The 21,868-nt window shown below is 45.6% G+C and overlaps 2 protein-coding genes across 2 annotated transcripts in view; both read right to left on the minus strand.

Annotated features, from left to right (window-relative positions):
• Window positions 1-21,868, minus strand: part of SNAP47 (synaptosome associated protein 47) — a 280,665-nt gene that overhangs the window by 47,001 nt on the left and 211,796 nt on the right. The window lies entirely within an intron of this gene.
• Window positions 1-21,868, minus strand: part of ALS2CL (ALS2 C-terminal like) — a 62,214-nt gene that overhangs the window by 1,630 nt on the left and 38,716 nt on the right. Inside the window, 12 exon segments of the mRNA XM_064639885.1 lie at window positions 961-1,057; window positions 4,454-4,499; window positions 4,502-4,602; window positions 5,898-5,959; window positions 6,100-6,142; window positions 6,797-6,970; window positions 8,411-8,479; window positions 12,080-12,237; window positions 12,576-12,669; window positions 12,980-13,153; window positions 14,927-15,054; window positions 19,216-19,293. Of these exon segments, the coding sequence (XP_064495955.1) occupies window positions 961-1,057; window positions 4,454-4,499; window positions 4,502-4,602; window positions 5,898-5,959; window positions 6,100-6,142; window positions 6,797-6,970; window positions 8,411-8,479; window positions 12,080-12,237; window positions 12,576-12,669; window positions 12,980-13,153; window positions 14,927-15,054; window positions 19,216-19,293 (1,224 nt within the window).

The following is a 21,868-nucleotide window of genomic DNA, read 5'->3' on the forward strand; positions in this document are numbered from 1 at the left end:
GGGACTCAGGGACAAAATTTGGGAATCTGGGAACAAAATTTCGGAACTCGGGGACAAAAGTTGGGAATTTAGGGACAAAAATTGACAAATTCGGGGCCAAAATTTGAGAACTTTGGGGCAAATTTTGGGAACTGTGGGGTCAAAATTTGCAAATGTTGGGGGCAAAACTTGGCAATTTTGAGGCCAAAATTTGACAACTTTGGGGTCAAAATCTGACAACTTTCAGGCCAAAATTTGGCAGCTTTGGGACCAAAATTGGGGAACGTTGGGCCAAAAGTTGGGAATGTTGGGGCCAAAATTTGAGAACTTCCGGCTCAAAATTTGACAACTGTGGGGCAAATTTTGGGAACGTTGGGGCCAAAATGGGAGAACTTCAGGGCCAAAATTTGACAAGTTTGGGACCAAAATTTGAGAACTTTGGGGCAAATTTTGGGAACTGTGGAGCCAAAATTTGGCAAGTTTGAGGCCAAAATTGGAGAACTCTGGGACCAAAAGTTGGGAATGTTGGGGCCAAAATTTGGCAGCTTGAGGCCAAAATTGGAGAACTTGAGGCCAAAATTTGAGAACTTTAAGGAAAATTTTGGGAACTGTGGAGCCAAAATTTGAGAATGTTGGGGTCAAAACTGGAGAACTTCAGGGCCAAAATTTAACAACTTTGGGGCCACAATTTGGCCACATGGGGGGCAAAATTTGGGAACTTTGGGGCTAAAATCTGGCAACTCTGGGGCCAAAATTTGGGAACTCTGGGGCCAAAATTTGGGAACTCTGGGGCCAAAATAAGGGCTCTTGCAGCCAAAGAAGCTGTGCTGCTCCCAAGTTCAGGATTAAATCTGCTGTCAGTGAAGGATAAGGATATTCTCCAGATTCTCAGGAAAATCAACTCCTGTTCCAGGCACAAAACCAGCCCCTAAAATTCCAGCCCAGCCCAGCTTTGCTGCAAGTGGAAAAAAATTCCCTCACCTCCAGTGCTGTCAGCAGGAAGTCAAACATTCCTCCTTGGTTGGTGGGATCCATCAAGTCTCTGATCAGATGGATTTCAGCTCCCAGGTGCTGGATTCTAGGGAAGGAAAAGGTCTCAGTTAGGACAAATGGGTGGAAAAGACCTTTAGGATCATCCAGGGACACCTCCCACTATCCCAGCCTCCTCCAACCTGGCCTTGGACACTTCCAAGGATGGGGCAGCCACAATTTATTGATGCTCCAGCATAAGAAAGCTGCCAAATTTTGGCCCCAAAGTTGTTAAATTTTGGCCCTGAAGTTCTCCCATTTTGGCCCCAACATTCCCAACTTTTGGCCCCAAACTTCCCAAAATTTGCCCCAAAGTTGTTAAATTTTGGCCTTGAAGTTCTCCAGTTTTGACCCCAACATTCCCAACTTTTGACCCCAAAGTTCTCCAATTTTGGCCTCGAACTTGCCAAATTTTGGCCCCAAGCTGCCAAATTTTGCCCCGAAAGTTGTCACATTTTGGCCCCAAAGTCGCCAACTTTTGGCCTCAACATTCTCAAATTTTGGCTCCACAGTTCCCAAAATTTGCCCTAAAGTTCTCAAATTTTGGCCCCAAATTCTCCAATTTTGGCCTCAAGCTGCCAAATTTTGGCCCCAAAGTTGTCAAATTTGCCCCACAGTTGTCAAATTTTGCCCCACAGTTCTCAAATTTGGAGCTGGAAGTTCTCAAATTTTGGCCCCAACATTCCCAACTTTTGGCCCCAGAGTTCTCCAATTTTGGCCCCAAAGTTGCCAAATCTTGGCCTCAAGGTTCTCAAGTTTTGGCCCCAAAATTGCCAACTTTTGGCCCCAACATTCTCAAATCTCATTTACAGGAAGATCCTTAGAAAACCTCCCTCATCCAGCACGGCCACGGGATATTCCGACAGGAAAAGAGGAAAAACACCCTCAAGGTGCTCCAGGGGTTGGATATTAGGGAAAACTTCTCCATGGAAAAGGTTGCCAAGCATTGGAACAGACTGTCCAAGGCAGTGGTGGAATCACATCCCTGGAATTGTTCAAAAACACGTGGATGTGGCACTTTGGGGACATGATCAGTGGTGAACATGAGTTGAGTTGACCTTAAAGGTCTTTTCCTTAACAATTCTAAGATTCCATATAAAAAGTTTAAATATTCCACCCTTTTTTTTTTTTTTTGGAGGCCAAACATATCCAGGAATCCTTGACAATCAGCCAAGGATTTTGGCTCCGATTTGCCAGGAGATCCAGTTTCCTTGGGCTGGATGGAGGCAAATTCCTGCAGTTCCACTGGAAGCCTCTGGCAGGAATGAGTTACACCCAATTCCAGCCAGGAAAACAAATCTGAGGTTCTAATAATTAATATAACCTTCTAATCTAATGGGCTAATTAACAAATAACATGGCCAAGACCTTCCCAGTCTCCAAACTGGATCCCAGTGCCCTGCTGAGAATGGAAAAGAGATGGAGGAGGGAGATGATGCCTTGAAGGCACCAAAAATCAGCCTTCAGAAGCTCCATGTCCTTGTTTTCTGTGGGAAAATGAGACTTCATTTCCCAGGACAACCTGAATTATCCTCTGGGATAAGAGCTGGACACTCAGGAATTCCCCAATCACTTTATATCCTGGCCAACCCCATCCCAGCAGAGCTGGGTTAGGGTTACACAGAAACCCAAAAGCTCAGGAAAAACCACATTAAATCCCAAAATCCCAGTTTTTAATTTCAATTCTTTGGCCTGTGAGACCCCATTTCCCAGGACAACCTGGAATTATCCTCTAGGAGAAGTGATGAACACTCAGGAATTCCCCAATCACTTTATATCCTTTATAACCCAGCTGGGTTGGGGTTACAAAGAAACCCAAAAGCTCAGGAAAAAGCCCCTTAAAACCCCAAATCCCAGTTTTTAATTTCAATTCTTTGGCCTGTAGGACCCCATTTCCCAGGAAAACCCTCAATTATCCTCTGGGATAAGAGCTGGACAATCAGAAGTCACTTTATATCCTGGGCAACCCCATCCCAGCAGAGCTGGGTTGGGGTTACACAGAAACCCAAAGGCTCAGGAAAAAGCACATTAAATCCCAAAATCCCAGTTTTTAATTTCAATTCTTTGGCCTGTGAGACCCCATTTCCCAGAATTATCCTCTGGGATAAGGGATGGACACTCAAGAAGTCACTTTATATCCTGGGCAACCCCATCCCAGCAGAGCTGGCAGATCCCAACCCACAGAAACCCAAAGGCTCAGGAAAAAGCCCCATAAAACCCAAATCCCAGTTTTTACTTTGAATTCTTTGGCCTGTGAGACCCCATTTCCCAGGAAAACCCGGAATTATCCTCTGGGATAAGAGATGGACACTCAGGAATTCCTCAATCACTTTATATATTCCTGAGCAACCCCATCCCAGCAGAGCTGGGTTAGGGTTACACAAAAACCCAAATCCAGCTCAGGAAAAGGCCCCTTAAAACCCCAAATCCCAGTTTTTACTTTGAATTCTTTGGCCTGTAAGCCCCCATTTCCCAGGACAACCCTGAATTATCCTCTGGGAGAAGTGATGAACACTCAGGAATTCCTTAATCCCTTTAATCCTGGGCAACACCAGCTGAGTTGGGGTTACACAGAAACCCAAAAGCTCAGGAAAAAGCACAAATAAAACTCAAAATCCCAGTTTTTAATTTCAATTCTTTGGCCTGTGAGACCCCATTTCCCAGGACAACCAGGAATTATGCTCTGGGATAACAGATGGACACTCAGGAACTCCTTAATCACTTTATATCCTGGGCAGCCCCATCCCAGCAGAGCTGGCAGATCCCAACCCACAGAAACCCAAAAGCTCAGGAAAAGGCCCCTTCAAACCCCAAATCCCAGTTTTTACTTTGAATTCTTTGGCCTGTGAGACCCCATTTCCCAGGAAAACCCGGAATTATCCTCTGGGATAAGAGATGGACACTCAGAAATTCCTCAATCACTTTATATCCTGAGCAACCCCATCCCAGCAGAGCTGGGTTAGGGTTCCACAGAAACCCAAATCCAGCTCAGGAAAAGGCCCCTTAAAACCCCAAATCCCAGTTTTTACTTTGAATTCTTTGGCCTGTGAGACCCCATTTCCCAGGAAAACCCTGAATTATTCTCTGGGATAACAGATGGACACTCAGGAATTCCTTAATCACTTTATATCCTGGGCAACCCCATCCCAGCAGAGCTGGCAGATCCCAACCCACAGAAACCCAAAAGCTGAGGAAAAAGCCCATTAAATCCCCAAATCCCAGTTTTTAATTTCAGTTCTTTGGCCTGTGAGACCCCATTTCCCAGAATTATCCTCTGGGATAAGAGCTGGACACTCAGGAAGTCATTTTACATCCTGGCCAACCCCATCCCAGCAGAGCTGGCAGATCCCAACCCACAGAAACCCAAAAGCTGAGGAAAAAGCCCATTAAATCCCCAAATCCCAGTTTTTAGCAGAAGGCCCAGGAAAGGAGAAGGTGCCACGTACTTGGCCCTGGACACGACGTACATGAGGAGGGGCAGCAGGTCATCCATGGCAGTTTGTAGTCCTTGCCCAGCACCCTGCCCACGGTGCCCTCCAGCTCCTCGTAGGTTTTCTGCAGGATCAGCAGCTTCTCCCTGGGATCCACCGTCGTGCTGCGGGCAGGAAAAAACCCTGGCAAAGGGGCTCCCAACTCCACAGGCAGCAGCTGAATTTGAGCTGAATTTCAGCTGAATTTTACTTGAATTTTAGTTAAATTTTACCTGAATTTTAGCTAAATTTTACCTGAATTTTAGTTAAATTTTACCTGAATTTTAGCTGAATTTTAGTTCAATTTTACCTGAATTTTAGCTCAATTTTACCTGAATTTTACCTCAATTTTACCTGAATTTTACCTCAATTTTACATGAATTTTAGCTCAATTTTACCTGAATTTTACCTCAATTTTACCTGAATTTTAGTTAAATTTTACCTGAATTTTACCTCAATTTTACCTGAATTTTAGCTCAATTTTACATGAATTTTAGCTGAATTTTAGCTAAATTTTACCTGAAATTTAGCTGAATTTTAGCTAAATTTTACCTGAAATTTAGCTGAATTTCAGCTAAATTTTACCTGAATTTTAGCTGAATTTCACCTAAATTTTACCTGAATTTTAGCTGAATTTCAGCTAAATTTTACCTGAATTTTAGTTAAATTTTACCTGAATTGTAGCTCAATTTTACCTGAAATTTAGCTTAATTTTACCTGAAATGTAGCTGAATTTCAGCTAAATTTTACCTGAATTTTAGTTAAATTTTACCTGAATTTTAGCTCAATTTTACCTGAATTTTAGCTGAATTTTAGCTAAATTTTACCCGAATTTTAGCTCAATTTTACCCGAATTTTAGCTCAATTTTACCTGAATTTTAGCTGAATTTTAGCTAAATTTTACCCAAATTTTAGCTCAATTTTTATCTAAACTTTAGCTGAATTTTATCTACATTTTATCTAAACTTTAGCTGAATTTTATCTATATTTTATGTAAACTTTACCTGAATTTTAGCTAAATTTTAGCTGAATTTTATCTATATTTTATCTACATTTTAGTTGAATTTTAGCTGAATTTTGGCTAAATTTTATCTACATTTTAGCTGAATTTTAGCTAAAGTTTAGTGAAATTTTAGCTAAATTTCAGCTAAATTTTAACTGAATTTTATCTATACTTTAGCTGAATTTTAGCTAAATTTTATCTACACTTTATCTAAAATTTAGCTAAATGTCATCTAAATTTTAGCTAAATGTCATCTAAATTTTAGCTAAATGTCATCTAAATTTCAGCTGATTTTTAGCTGAATTTTCTCTAAATTTTATCTCTATTTTATCTAAATTTTACCTCCATTTTAGCTCAGTTTTATCCCCCATATATATTAACAACATTGAATTAAATCCCAAATTTGCCCGGACTCACATGAGCTTCTGCAAACACTCGGTGGCCGACAGGAAACACTTGTCCTTGATCAGGGAGCGCCTCTGGAAAGGAGACACGGAGCCTTTGGAACATCTCCCAGCCCCAAAGGAATTCCCAAGGAGGTGCTGGATCCGTAAGGAAGCTCCAGCACCCACATTCCCAATCCCATCCCGAAGGGCCGGAATTCCGGGCTGTTTCTCACCTGGTTGGTCGTCAGGGTGAGATCCTTGAGAGGCCAGAGGTGCCTGGAAGGAGATCACAGAGACACTGAGAAGGGCTGAGCCCACCCTAAATCCACTTGCACTGCTCCAGGGATAATTACTACTCATTAATTTGGCTCATTAATCCAGGTTGATTTTATTCAGAGATTCTCCTGAAAATAATCAATTTGGGAGAGTTTGGGAACTTTCAGCTTCAGCTCCTCCCACTGAGCCCAGACTGAACCCAACGGACACTCCGGGTGTCCCTGAGGTGCAGATGAAGCTGTGGTGGGAAAGCTGCTGGAGTTTGGCCCCACATCCCATTCCAGAGGTGGATTTAGCAGCAGGAATGGCTGAAGGAATCACCTGACTCCTCGTTTTTGAGGCTGTGTGTCTCCACTCTCAGAGCAGACACCACTGTTGCCCTTTCTAAGACACATTTATAAGCTCTGGCTGGTCGGTCCCAAGTCGGAACAAAGCTCTTTTTTTTGAGGTAATAAAAGGGTTTTCCAGCCAAAAATTAAAATTAGCCCAGCTATTTGCAGCTTTTCCCTAGTCAATGCTGCCCTTCCAGGACAGGCAGGATTTCCTCTGGCAGCACAAAACCTCAGTGCTACAGCCACTGACGGACCAGGAACAGGCTCCAGGTCCTTTCCAGGATCCCAGCCACGTATCCAGGGATGGAAAAACGCCACTTACTTCTGCACATCCAGGAATTCCAGGAGCTTGATGTCGGGGAACAGGCTGAGGTCCACGATGCCCTGGCAGTACAGGTCATCTTCCCTCTCGTGGTACAGCATGTAGAGCATGAAGAGCTCGGGGTAGAAGCAGGGCAGGATCAGGGGCAGGACCACACTGGAGGCCTTCTGGTCACTGGGGCAGAGAAAAACAATCCTACAGTGACATTCCAACCTTAAACATTCCCCAAACCACCCAGCACACGAGGGAAGAGGCAGCTTCCAAGACCTCGAGGTGTTCTCCTTGTTCTCCCCTCCTTCCCCCTCCCCAGTTCAGTGTCCCAGTTGGGCTGGAGTGACCTCCAGGACACTCATCCCAGCTGCAGATCCTGCTGCATCCTGGGCTCTGGGATAGGACAGAGCTCCACAAGATTTCCTTCATCCCTGGGAGAAACCTGGAGCACCAGAGACCTGGCTCCAGCTTTTCTTCCTGAGCTCTTTCAAGAGAAACTCGATCTCCAGCTTTTCCTTCTGAGCTCTTCCAGCAGAAACTCATCTCCAGCTTTTCTTCCTGAGCTCTTTCAGTAGAAATTCATCTCCAGCTTTTCCTTCTGAGCTCTTTCAGTAAAAATTCATCTCCAGCTTTTCTTCCTGAGCTCTTCCAGCAGAAACTCATCTCCAGCTTTTCTTCCTGAGCTCTTTCAGTAGAAATTCATCTCCAGCTTTTCCTTCTGAGCTCTTTCAGTAAAAATTCATCTCCAGCTTTTCTTCCTGAGCTCTTTCAGTAGAAATTCAGCTTTTCTTCCTGAGCTCTTTCAGCAGAAACTCATTCCAGCTTTTCTTTCTGAGCTCTTTCAGTAGAAACTCATCTCCAGCTTTTCTTTCTGAGTTCTTTCAGTAGAAATTCAGCTTTTCTTCCTGAACTCTTTGAGCAGAAACTCATCTCCAGCTTTTCTTCCTGAGCTCTTTGAGCAAAAACTCATCTCTAGCTTTTCTTTTTGAGCTGTCTCAGTAGAAACTCATCTCCAGCTTTTCCTTCTGAGCTCTTTCAGTAAAAACTCATCTCCAGCTTTTCCTTCTGAGCTCTTTCAGTAAAAACTCATCTCCAGCTTTTCTTTTTGAGCTCTTTCAGTAGAAACTCATCTCCAGACATTCTTTCTGAGCTGTTTCACTGAAGCATTTGTTATTTCTTAAGGGAAAAGCCCTAAATAAATTCCCTTGCAGCCCTTTTCCAGCTGCCCACAATGCCACCAACCTCTTGGCTTCGTTCAGCCCCCATGGGAATGGGTTCAGGTTCAAAGAGAAATCCAGGCCAAACAGGGACAGCTGAGCAAAGAGGCTTCTTCCCACTCCCAAAACCCCAAATCTGTGTCTCCCACTGTTATTCCCACTTTCCTGTTCTAGGAACAACACATCTTCTCCCTCCTTTGCCAGTGGCTTCTGCTCCAGAACATGACTAAAAGAAGTTATTTTCTTGCTTCAAGCAGAACTCCTGAACTCTTTGCACCCTGAGGGAAGTGTGGGCACTAAACCTGCCCCAAAGGGACCCACACAGGGAGTTCAGCACCTGATGTGTTTTAGGAGACACCCCATTGTCCAAACAGCTTGGAATGACATTCCCAGTGGTGACACCTACCTCGTGTCTCCATCCACAGCCCTTGGGGACAGTTGGCCTTTCTGTTCCAGTGCCAAATGGAGCAAACCCCTGAAAGAGCAGTAGGAACAAGGTTTAGTTCCCTCCCTCCTTTGTTTATTTTAGGAATAATTTGTTATTCCCAGGTGAGGAGCTCAGCTGTCCCAGCCCCAGGTGGGATATTAAAGCTCCCTGGAATTCCTGCAGGGTTGTTTCTGTGTGGAAGTTTTTGAGGGGTTTCTCCTTTAACAGCAGAAGCCCCAGGAATGACTGAGTGTCCCAAAATCTCCACAGCTTCTGGAGAGCGGAGTGGTCCCTCTGGAATGCTAAATGTGGTCTGCACTGAGCACCATCTCCTTGAATTCCCACTCAAGGGACATGAGACTTGAGCAACCAGTTCTCCAACCCATCCATGAACATCAGAGGATGGTTCTCCTCAGGAAGAGTAGCTGGGCTTTGTCTTGATATTCCATAGAATCCCAGGATGGTTTGGGATGGAAGGGACCTTAAGGATCACCTCATCCCACCCCCTGCCATGGGCAGGGACACTTTCCAATCACCCAGGTTGCTCCAACCTGGCCTTGGACACTTCCAGGGATCCAGGGGCAGCCACAGCTCCTCTGAGCAACCTGTGCCAGGGCCCCCCACCCTCCCAGCCAGGAATTCCTTCCCAATATCCCATCTAAATCTCTCTTCTTTCAATTTAGAACGAGGTTTCCCTGGAGCCTTCTCTTCTCCAGGCTGCTCCTCTCATCCCACCTTTGTGTGAGAGATGCTCCATCCCTCCCATCATCTTCCTGGCCTTTATTCCCAAACCAACTTCATCCTCCTAAAATGAGGATTAGGGACAGGTTGCCCTTCGTTTTTGGGGAGAAATATCAGCCCAGGGAACTCAACCAGGAGCACAGCAGGGCGAGGAGGGTCTCCCTCCCCACATTTCACCCCCCAAAGCCCTCGAGACGTGAAGCAAACTCTGCCCTGAGCTCAGGAGCACCTTCCCATGAGCCAGTGCTCGGGTGGGACTGAACCCAACCCGACCTGTTCCCACCAGTTGTGCTCCAGGACAGACATTGTAGGGAACCAACCACCTGAGGATGTGAATACTGAATCTCAAAATGTAATTCTTACTAGCTAAAACTGCCAGCAAATATTTAATTATTCACATTACACTGCATCACTGAATATCCTGTCTCTCGGAAAAATACACAATCAGAAGAATTTTAAGTCCTAGTGAGAAAATTGTAAAGTGTTTTCCAAGTGTGGTACAAAAAAAACACTCATTGTGAGCTAAACAAGCCCTAAACAAGGGTTTATTGCTCTGCCCATAAACCCGAGTTCAAGGGTGAATTTTACCGTGGTTGTACCACTGTAATTACAGAGTGTGTGGATTAACATTACTGAGGGACAGTTTTACATCACAGAATGGTGTGTAGGTTGGAAGGGACTTGTGGAGGTCAGAGAATCAGAGAATCAGCTGGGTTGGAAGGGACCTCTGAGATCATCCAGTCCAACCCTTGATCCAACCCCGCTGTGGTTCCCAGCCCATGGCACTGATGCCACATCCAGTCTGTCCTTAAACACCTCCAGGGATGGAGAATCCCCCCCTTCCCTGGGCAGCCCATTCCAATGGCTGAGCACCCTCTCTGCAAAGAAATTCTTCCCAATGTCCAACCTAACCCTCCCCTGGCACAGCTGCAGACCCAGCCCTCTTGTCTTGCTGATGGTTGCCTGGGAAAAGAGACCAACCCCCCCTGGCTCCCCCCTCCTGTCAGGGAGTTGCAGAGAGTGAGGAGGTCTCCCCTGAGCCTCCTCTTCTCCAGCCCCAGCTCCCTCAGCCTCTCCTCACAGCACTTGTGCTCCAGTCCCTTCCCCAGCCTTGTTGCTCTTCCCTGCACCTGCTCCAGCCCCTCCATGTCCTTCCTGAGCTGAGGGCCCAGAACTGGACCCAGCACTCCAGGGGTGGCCTCCCCAGTGCTGAGTCCAGGGGCAGAATCCCTTCCCTGGCCCTGTTGGCCACCCTGTTCCTGAGCCAGGCCAGGATCCATTGGCCCTCTTGTCCCCCTGGGCACACTCTGGCTCCTGTTCAGCTCCCTGGCCATCCCCACTCCCAGCTCCCTTCCTGCCTGGCTGCTCTCCAGCCCCTCTGGCCCAGCCTGGAGCTGCCGGGGGTTGTTGTGGCCCAAGGGCAGGACCCGGCCCTTGGCCTGGTGGAACCTCATCCCCTTGGAATCAGCCCATGGATCCAGCCTGGCCAGGTCCCTCTGCAGAGCCCTCCTCCCTTCCAGCTGATCCACACTCCCCCCAGCTTGGTGTCATCTTGCCGACCTTCTGCTCAAGCCTTTCACCTAAAGCCAGTTGCTCAGGACCGTGTCCAGACAGCTTTTGTGTATCTTCATGGATAGAGATTCAACCTCTCTGTGGAACCTGTTCCAGTAAAAAAGTGTTTCCCTACATTCACATTCCCTCAGAGGCTCCACTGAGAACACCAAAGCTTTAATCCAACCTCTTAATTTTTTAAGGAGACACCACCCCGAGTGCAGCCCCAGGCCCAGCTCTGCCTGCTGGGCCATTGCTTGGAGCTCCTAAAAGATAATCAAAGAGCAACAGGATCCCAGTGATGCCTTTGATCCAGGCCTTAATTCTGATCCACAGGCCTTAATTACCCACATGGCTGAGTAATCTCTGCCCACACAGGCCGAGCTCAACGTCGCGCTTACACTGCACGTCCTAAACTCCTGCTGGGTTGGGCCTTGCTGAGCTTAAGCTGTTGGTGGAAAAAGGGCTGGACATGCCCCATCCATGTGCTCTGGCAGCCTGGAAAGCCAGTGGTGTCCTGGGATGATCCCACAGTTGGGGAGGGGGGAATTCAGGTGAGACCCCCCCTGCAGAGCTGCTGGAGAGAGTCCAGGGAGGCACCAACATGATCAGGGGATGGAGCAGCTCTGCTGGGAGGAAAGGCTGGGAGAGCTGGGATTGTCCAGCCTGGAGAGGAGAAGCTTTGGGGGGAACTGATTGTGGCCTTCCAGGACCTGAAGGAGCCACAGAAAAGATGGAGAGAGACTGTTTACAAGGGATGGAGGGACAGGACACAGGGAATGGCTTCAAACTGCCAGAGAGCAGAGACAGATGGGATATTGGGAAGGAATTCCTGGCTGGGAGGGTGGGGAGGCCCTGGCACAGGTTGTCCAGAGAAGCTGTGGCTGCTCCTGGATCCCTGGAAGCGTCCAAGGCCAGGTTGGAGCAACCTGGGCTGGTGGAAGGTGTCCCTGTCCATGGCAGGGGGTGGCACTGGATCCTCTTTAAGGTCCCTTCCAACCCAAACCAGTCTGGGATTCTATTTCTCCTTCAAACACGGATATCACACCCCTGCTGTGTGCCCTGACACACTTTGCTGCCCTCAGTTCTTAGGGAGGTTTTTTTGCTTCCTATTTGTCTAAATAAAGTGTTACTATGGGCAGCAGCCCCTTGAGCTGCCACAGCTCAGTGAGATTCCCAATAAGCCCCTGGGTCATATAATAACCACATAATGGCCATAATAAAGGTTTTCCAGGTCCATATGATCTCAGTTATTGCAAATAACTCTTAATTTAACACCATTCTGAAGCACATCACCTGTAAACACCATCCCAATGTTCTCCTCCCCACTGGAAGGACTCAACCCGTTCGACTCACCGGTAGAATTCCCAAATTTTCTTGGCGTAGTACTTGACCTCCTCCTGTGCCATGGTCAGCAGGTGCCTGTTGGCCCCGATCCCGGAATATGTTGCCTGGAAAGCGACTGTCAGGGCCTTCAGCAGCTTGCCCAGAGGGTGCAGGGAGGACTTCAAGGCCTGCAGGAGGCGGGAAAATTCGATTCCACGCGTTCAGCGTTGCCATCAGTGGAGGAAAACACCCCAAAAGGCCCCCCAGCCTCCTCCTGGCAGCAAGGGAGGACAAGCCCAGAGGTGACATCATTTCCAGCAGCTGGAGAACCAAGAGGGAAGATTTCTCCACAGCCCTGCACAAAATGAGTGGCCAAAGAGCATGAGGGACAAGCCTGTTCTTGACATAATTTAGGGAAGTTCTTGAAGCCTCTGGCCACGTTTTATGTGCTGTCAAATTAACAGCAATTTGCCCGGCCCTGTGTCCATGTCTGGTGGCCAAACCTGGATTATTTTAAGCTTTTTACCTTCTCTAAATAACTCTGTATCGACTCCAGCTCCTGGTGCTGGACAAGCTCTTCAAGGATATCTTCAATTTTCCAGGATATGTCCTCAGTCCCCCTGAAAGGATGAGAGGTGAGGGAGGAAAAAAGAGGTGAGCTTCCCACAAGGAAGCTCTGGGATAAATCCAGGTGGGTATCACAGGTAGATTTCAAAAGGGGCAATAAAACAATTAGAAGGAATGAATTTTTCACTTGTAAGACTCAACCTCAACAGCACAACTTTAAATTGAGGGGTAAAATCCTTCCTCCTGCTTCATGAGAAGGAACAACTGGAAAATGCTCAAGTTCATGACTTTAAAACGTGATTTCAATCAGACCCTGATTTAAATGGGTTCCTCTGTGGCAACGAGGCCCTGGAATATTCCTACCTTTGGCAGAAGAGATATTCCTGGGATTTCCTCAGCTCCTTGCTGGTTTGGATGTGGAACCCTGTGAAAGACTCCTCCATTTCTTCCTTGCAGCCAGACTGGAGGAATTCCAGGAACTGGTCATAGATTCCCTTCCACCTCTTCTCCACTGGGAACTCCCTGAGGCCCAGCTGACTGGAAAATGGAACGTGGCATTAGGATTTCCTGGATCCCCCTTTAATCACCTCAGACCTCACCTTCAAATAGGGGAGGTTCTCCAGGGTTGGGATTAACTCAGGGATGGAGCCAGGCTGGGAGAGCTGGGGGGGGTTCCCCTGGAGAAGAGAAGGCTCCAGGGAGAGCTGAGAGCCCCTGGCAGGGCCTGAAGGGGCTCCAGGAGAGCTGGAGAGGGACTGGGGACAAGGGATGGAGGGACAGGACACAGGGAATGGTTTCAAACTGTAAAAGGATAAATTTAGGTGGGATATTGGGAAGGAATTCCTGGCTGGGAAGGTGGGGAGGGACTGGGATGGATTTCCCAGAGAAGCTGTGGCTGCCCCTGGATCCCTGGAAGTGTCCAAGGCCAGGTTGGAGCAACCTGGGCTAGTGGGAGGTGTCCCTGCCCATGGCAGAGGGTGGGACTGGGTGACCTTAATGTCCCTTCCCACCCAAACCACTCCATGCTGACTCCCTGATGTTCTGTAGGAGCAGAGGAACATGGAAGTGCCCAACTGGGAATTCAATAAAAGCAACTCAGGTCTCTTGTCCTGACAATGAGGTGCTTTGGACAAAGAAAAATTCCTGGTGTGTGGAACATAAATAACCTGAATCTCTGCTGGTCACAGACTTCCTTGGCCCCTGGGGGATGTTCCTAAACCCAGACCATTTATCTCACCCCAAAGCCTTCAGAAGAGGCTGAGCAAGAAGAGTTGAGCAACCACCACCAGCAGCTATTCCTGCCTGGGAAGAACAGGAGCTGTTTCTGCAACGGGAATGATGGACTGGAAATGTTTTGCAGAGGAAAAAGGAGGAAACTGAACTGGGGTTTGTGAGAGGAAAATGGAATTTGTGAGGACAGGCAGCTGGTTTTTTTCCCCACTGGGACTCCCTCCTGTGAGTTAAACTGGCTGAATCCAGGTCCTCCAGCTTGGCATCCCTTGACAGGGTTCAGCCCTGAAATGAGGGATGTGGCCCGATGGCTCCAGCTCAGCCATTCCTGCCTTGTATTCCCACCATTTCCTGCCAAAACAGCAGCAGCAGCTCTGATCCTCCACGTGGAGGGCAGTGGCAGGGTGGGAGGAGAACATCTATTCTCCCACCTGGCATTAACTGAGGTCCTGGAGCAGGTCCAGGGAAGAGCAACAAGGCTGGGGAAGGGACTGGAGCACAAGTGCTGGGAGGAGAGGCTGAGGGAGCTGGGGGGGCTCAGCCTGGAGAGGAGGAGGCTCAGGGGAGACCTCCTCACTCTCTGCAACTCCCTGACAGGAGGGGGGAGCCAGGGGGGGGTTGGTCTCTTTTCCCAGGCAACCATCAGCAAGACAAGAGGGCTGGGTCTGCAGCTGTGCCAGGGGAGGGTTAGGTTGGATATCAGGAAGAATTTCTTTGCAGAGAGGGTGCTCAGCCATTGGAATGGGCTGCCCAGGGAAGGGGGGGATTCTCCATCCCTGGAGGTGTTTAAGGACAGACTGGATGTGGCATCAGTGCCATGGGCTGGGAACCACAGCGGGGTTGGATCAAGGGTTGGACTGGATGATCTCGGAGGTCCCTTCCAACCCAGCTGATCCATGGTTCTATAATTCTGTGATTAACACCACGACAACCTCTGCTCTCCTTTCCTCCTTCTCCCCTAACCCAGTTTTCAGCTCCAATCTCTGCCAGGGCTGCTTTGACCCCCACAGGGATCAATCCACGACCCCTCCCAGAGCCCAAATCCAAGCCCTGGCCGGGGAATCCGCCGGCTCTGCTCACGTTTTGGTGACCCTCTCATCCAGCTGCTCGCTGGAAGTGTTGAGGACGCCGTGGGTCTGGAGGCCTTGGCCCGACTTGTTGGTGAAGGTTCCCTCCAAAACGAAGCCGTTGGCGAAGGAGAGCTTTCCCTGCGGAGGAGGAAGCCAGGGTTACTCTGCCAGGAGCTCGTTAGAGGCAGGAAACGAGCTGGACCAAGAGCTCAAAGTCTCTTTTCAGCAGCGCCAGCTCTTGAAAAGGTGGCTCAGAACAAACTTCCACCCCGGAGGTGGAGATTCCAGCAGCCAAACAATGATGTCAGTAAAGTGGCAGCAACTGGAGTCAACACATCCCAAAAATCCCAGATTAAACCCTTTGCATTATTCCCTACAAACCCTCAAAATCTCCTTTGAGTTATTAAATCTGCCTTAAATCTGACAATAGTTTAAACTAAACAGGAGTGAAGGGATGAAACTTCAGTGATGTCAGCAACTGGAGTCAACACATCCCACAATCCCAGATTAAACCCTTTGCATTATTCCCTACAAACCCTCAAAATCTCCTTTGAGTTGTTAATAATTCTCTGGCTTAAATCTGACAGTAGTTTAAACAAAACAGGAGTGAAGGGATGAAGCTTCAATGATGTCAGTAAAGTGACAGCAACTGGAGTCAACACATCCCAAAAATCCCAGATTAAAACCTTTGCATTATTCCCTACAAACCCTCAAAATCTCCTTTGAGTTGTTAATAATTCTCTGTCTTAAATGATGAAGCTTCAGTAATGTCAGTAAAGAGGCAGCAGCTGGAGTCAACACATCCCACAATCCCAGATTAAACCCTTTGCATTATTCCCTACAAACTCTCAAAATCTCCTTTGAGTTATTAATAATTCTCTGACTTAAATTTAACAATAGTTTAAACTAAACAGGAGCAAAGGGATGAAGCTTCAATGATATCAATAAAGTGGCAGCAGCTGGAGTCAACACATCCCACAATCCCAGATTAAAACCTTTGCATTATTCCCTACAAACCCTCAAAATCTCTTTTGAGTTGTTAATAATTCTCTGGCTTAAATCTGACAATAGTTTAAACTAAACAGGAGCAAAGGGATGAAGCTTCAGTGATGTCAATAAAGTGGCAGCAGCTGGAGTCAACACATCCCAAAATCCCAGATTAAAACCTTTGCATTATTCCCTACAAACCCTCAAAATCTCTTCTGATTTATTCATAATTCTCTGGCTTAAATTTAACAATAGTTTAAACTAAACAGGAGTGAAGCGATGAAGCTTCGATTTCTCCCAGTTTTCCCTCAAACCACAGGGAATTTTGGCCTCCCAGGTGTGGGGGAATCACATGACCTTCACCATAAACACCTTCAAACCCGTTGGAAAACTTGGGAGTTGGCTGCTCCCAAGGCAACCCTTCAATTCTCTGAGGCAAACCCAGGACATGCAGCAGCTCGACTCAGACTTGGAGGATTTAATTAAAGCCAAAGCCAAACAATATCCTGGAATAGGAGCCTGAAATCCTCCTGGCTCGTGGCAGGAGGCCCATTCCAGCTCTGGATAAAGACCAGATTTCTCTGGACCAACCACTAAAATCAAGATGAATTTTGGAGGCTCTGAGCTAATTAATGGCAGATGAATTTTGGAGGCTCTGAGCTAATTAATGGCAGATGAATTTTGGAGGCTCTGAGCTAATTAATGGCAGATGAATTTTGGAGGCTCTGAGCTAATTAATGGCAGATGAATTTTGGAGGCTCTGAGCACTGTAATCAACATCTGTGAAGAAGATGATGACAAGCTCTTCCTCCCCTGAGAGTCATTAATGACAAGGCTCATTAGCACTCATTAGCAAGGCTCTGGTTTGACACCTCTCTGTGTGATCCAAGCCCACATTTCCTGCCAGGCTCATCCCATTGTTGAGGAAGGAGCTGGAGGAGGAGTTTTCCTTCCCCAGGGGATTTTCTCACCACTCTGAGCAGATATTTCTGCCCACGTTGCAAAATTCAGCTGCCAAACCCCTCAGCTGTGGGGTAACACCTCGGGTTGGTTGCATTTCCTGTGTCCCCAACCACTGCAAAAAGGCTGAAAATGTGGGTTTGAAGGAGATAAAAACCTCCCAAGTGCAGCTGGGAAGAAGAGGCAAAAATGTCCCACAAAAACAAAAAGCAAAAGCAAAATAAAACAAAAAAAACTTCAATGGCAACAATGAAACAATAATTAAAAAAACAAAGCAAAACAAAAAATAAACAAAATCAAAAAAGCAAACTACAAGAATCTACACAAAAAATAAGTAAATAACAAATAAAAACAAAAAAAAGAAAAAAACAAATAATCAAATAATCAGAAAAAACAACAATCAAAAAATCAAAGTATAAAAAGCTACACAAAACCCAAGCAAATAACAAATAAAAACAAAAAAACCCCAATAACCAGAAAAACCAAATAATCAAATAACCAGAAAAAAAACTATCAAAAAATCAAACTATAAAAAGCTACACAAAAAATTAGCAAATAACAAATAAAAAAAAAAATCAGGAAAATCAAATAATCAAATAATTAGACAAAACAACAATCAAAAAATCAAACTATAAAAAGCTACACAAAACCCAAGCATATAACAAATAAAAACAAAAAAAACCCCAATAACCACAAAAACCAAATAATCAAATAACCAGAAAAAAAAATATCAAAAAATCAAACTATAAAAAGCTACACCAAAAATAAGCAAATAACAAATAAAAACAAAAAACCCAATAACCAGAAAAAAAAATCAAATAACCAGAAAAAAGAATAATCAAAAAACAAAACTACAAAAAGCTACACAAAAAACAAGCATATAACAAATAAAAACAAAAAAAATTCAATAACCAGAAAAAACAAATAATCAAATAATCAGAAAAAATAACAATCAAAAAATCAAACTACAAAAAGCTACACAAAAAACAAGCAAATAACAAATAAAAACAAAAAAAAATCAGGAAAATCAAATAATCAAATAACCAGAAAAAAGAACAATCAAAATATCAAACTACAAAAAGCTACACAAAAAACAAGCAAATAACAAATAAAACCCAATAATCAGAAAAACCCCAAACAAACAAAAAAATAAGCAAAATAACAAATAAAAGAACCAAACAAAAAAAACAAAAAAAAGACAAAAAAAACCACAAAAAAAATCCAAATAAAAAACAAACCAAAAAACCCAAACAAAAAAAGAAACAAAAAAACTAAATAATAACCCCAAGCATACAAAAAAATCAAACAAAACCCCAAACATACAAAAAACCCTCAAAGCAAAACAAAAATTATACAAAATCAAAAAACCAAACCACAAAACACCACAGAAAAAACAAGCAAATAACAAACAAAAACAAAAAACTCCAATAACCAGAAAAACCCAAGGAAACAAAAAAAGAAGCAAAAAAAAACAAATAAAAGAATGAAACAAAAAAAAAAACAAAAACAAAAAAACCCCCACAAACAAAAAACCCGAATGAAAACCAAACCAAAAAAACACAAACAAAAAAAAACCCCAAAAAGCCCAAACAGAAAAACAAACCAAAAATACCCAAACAAAACCCCCAAACATACAAAAAACCCTCAAAGCAAAACAAAAATTGAGCAGAACCAAAAAACCAAACTACAAAATCCCACACAAAAACCATGCAAAAAGAAGCAAATAACAAACAAAACAAAAAAAAAACCTCAAAAAACTCAGAACCAAACAAAAAACCAAGCAAAAACCTAAATAAAAGAACCAAACAAAAAATAAAACAAAACAAAAACAACAAAAAAAACCCCAAACCAACAAACAAAAAAACAAAAAGCACAAAGAAGCACAAATAAAAACAAACAAACAAAAAAACAAATAAAGAGTCAAACAAAAAAAAAGCCAAACATACAAAAAAAAACCAGAGCAAAAAAACCTCAAACCAAAAAAGAAAAATCAAACCAAAAAATCCCAACCAAATAATCGAACCAGAAAACCCCAAACGAAAACCACCAACCAAAAAACCAACCCAAAAAGAACAACCAACCAACCAACCCCCCAAAAAAACCCCCAAAACCTCAAGAGCCTGAAAGGAACTCAAACATTAAACCCCAAAACTCTTCCCAAAGCCCCCCCAGGGTCTCTCAGCTGAAGTTTTTCTTCCCCCACTGAGACTGAGGAAGGACAAAAATAGTCCAAAAACCAGGAAAATCGGATTTTCCGGGAGACTGGGGGAAGTGGAGCAGGAAGGGGGGAACTTTGGACACGAATCCATGTGGGAATTAAAGAAACAGTGTGGAAATCAAGGAAGTTCTCACCTTCCCAACAAAGGTCAGGTCCTCCGTGAAGTTCCCTTCGTAGACGGAGTCGTCTTCCAGGAGCAGGATCCCAGAACCCTGCAGGTGGAAGCAGAGGGAGTGAATCCATGCCATGAACTTCCCACCTGCTCAAGTTCATCCCAAAAAAACCACTGGCTTGGATTATTTGTGGGCTGAAGATTCCCAGGATCTCCTCTGAAAACCCAACCTCTCGTTTCAGTGCTCGAGAGAAAGGAGAAGGTTTGGGTGGTCAGGGGGTTTGGAACAACTGTTGCTTTAGTTTTCCTGGGAAAAGGAGCAAAAAGCAGGATCCTGGGCTAAGAATGGACACCAGGAATTGGCACACGGGTCAAACTCGGGCTGCTCCCAGTCCTGGGACTTTTGAGGGGATTGGAGCCAACTGTGTCACCCTTTGAAAAGTGATGAAGAGAAAACAGGATGGTGGAACATCCTGAGCTGGAAGGGACCCCCAGGGATCCCCCAGGACACCCCAACAATCCCACCATGTCCCTGAGAACGCTGTCCTGGAGCTCTGGCAGGATTTATTCCATGCCCACTTCCCTGGGGAGCCTGTTCAGTGTCCAACCACCCTCTGGGAGAAAAAAAACCTTCCTAATATCCAGCCTAAACTTGGAATTCACTTTATCCCTTGCTGTGCAGCCCACAGGGCTTTAATGAGCTGCTCCCAAACATTCCTTAAACAACTCATTCCACCGCCTCCCAAATCCCACCCTGCTTCCAGGAGCACAATTTTTAGGGAAGGAGCCCCAAGACGCAGAGAAGACACAGGATAATTTAGATTTCTCCTGGGTGGGTTTAGCCCCTGGTTTAGGCCCTGAGGTTTTACAAGAACCCAAACCAGCCAGAAAAACGTGGTCACTTGTAGAGCTGTAACACTTCTTTCCCACTGGAACGGTTTTCCTGGCTGGAAAAACGCCCTTTCTGGCAAAAAAAAAATAAAAAATAAAAGGTTTCCAAGGGAAGCTCCTCAGTCCCACCAATTTTCCACCAGGAAAGCTGAAGTGGCTGCTCCCCACCTGGAAGCTGTGGGAAGTTCAAGGAGCCTTTGGCAGCTTTTATTTTGGAGGTTTTCTGGGAAGTGCTTCCGCCCGAGTTTCCCCGGCAAACCTTTCACCCCGATTTGGCGAAGTGGGGCGGGGGTTGTTTGGGTTTTTTTCAGCACATGTTTTTCAGGAGAAGCAAAGCTTTGATTCCTGGGCCAGTTTGAGCGATGCCAATTCCTTCTGCTCTCCCCACCAACAGCTAAACTTTCAAAGACACCAAAACTCGGCAGAGGGAAAAGGAAAGGGGAAGATTTCCTGATCTCCAAGAGAGGTGGAGTGTCATGGAATTGCAGAATGGTTTGAGTTGGAAGGGACCTTAAGGAACATCCAGTGCCACCCTCTGCCACGGGCAGGGACACCTTCCACTAGCCCAGGTTGCTCCAACCTGGCCTTGGACACTTCCAGGGATGGGGAGTCCACAACCCCTCTGGGCAACCTGAGGGATATAAAACCATCCTGAGGGATATACAACCATTCTGAGGGATATACAACCATCCTGAGGGATATACAACCATCCTGAGGGATATACGACCATCCTGAGGGATGTATAACCATCCTGAGGGAGACAGAACCATCCTGAGGGAGACAGAACCATCCTGAGGGAGATATAACCTTCATGAGGGATATAGAACCATCCTGAGGGATATATAACCATCCCAAGGGACATATAACCATCCTGAGGGATATATAACCATCTTGAGGGATATATAACCATCCTGAGGGATATATAACCATCTTGAGGGATATATAACCATCCTGAGAGACATACAACCATCCTGAGGGATGTATAACCGTCCTGAGGGAGACAGAACCATCCTGAGGGAGATATAACCTTCCTGAGGGATATACAACCATTCTGAGGGACATAGAACCATTCTGAGGGATATATAACCATCCTGAGGGATGTATAATCATCTTGAGGGAGACAGAACCAGCCTGAGGGAGATATAACCTTCCTGAGGGATATCTAGCCATCCTGTGGGATATCTAGCCATCCTGAGGGATGTATAACCTTCCTGAGGGATGTATAATCATCCTGTGGGATATAAAACCATTCTGAGGGACATATAACCACCCTGAGGGATATCTAGCCATCCTGTGGGATATACAACCATCCTGAGGGAGATATAACCTTCCTGAGGGATGTATAACCATCCTGTGGGATATACAGTCATTCTGTGGGGTATACAACCATCCTGAGGGATGTATAGCCGTCCTGAGGGATATATAACCATCCTGTGGGATATACAACCACCCTGAGGGAGATATAACCACCCTGAGGGATATCTAGCCATCCTGAGGGATGTATAACCCCCCTGAGGGAGTTCTAACCATGCAGCACTTCACATGTGACTCCCGGTCTGTAACTGGGGCTGGGTGATCAGCTGAACAGCCAGACCTACCAGGTGTCTTAGGAGGAGCAAGAAGTGACAACCTCAGGTCTTGCTCCTCCCCACACCTCAGGGGGGTGATAAGAATCTAAACATTAATCTAAACATTAATCTAAACTTAATCTAAACGCTGGTCTTCGAAAATATTGGTATGGTAAAATCACAGGAGAGAGATTTTCTCCAGGGAGCTGGAAGGGA

Source organism: Pseudopipra pipra, chromosome 1 (assembly GCF_036250125.1).
Source record: "Pseudopipra pipra isolate bDixPip1 chromosome 1, bDixPip1.hap1, whole genome shotgun sequence".
In the NCBI taxonomy this organism is placed as follows: Eukaryota; Metazoa; Chordata; class Aves; order Passeriformes; family Pipridae; genus Pseudopipra; species Pseudopipra pipra.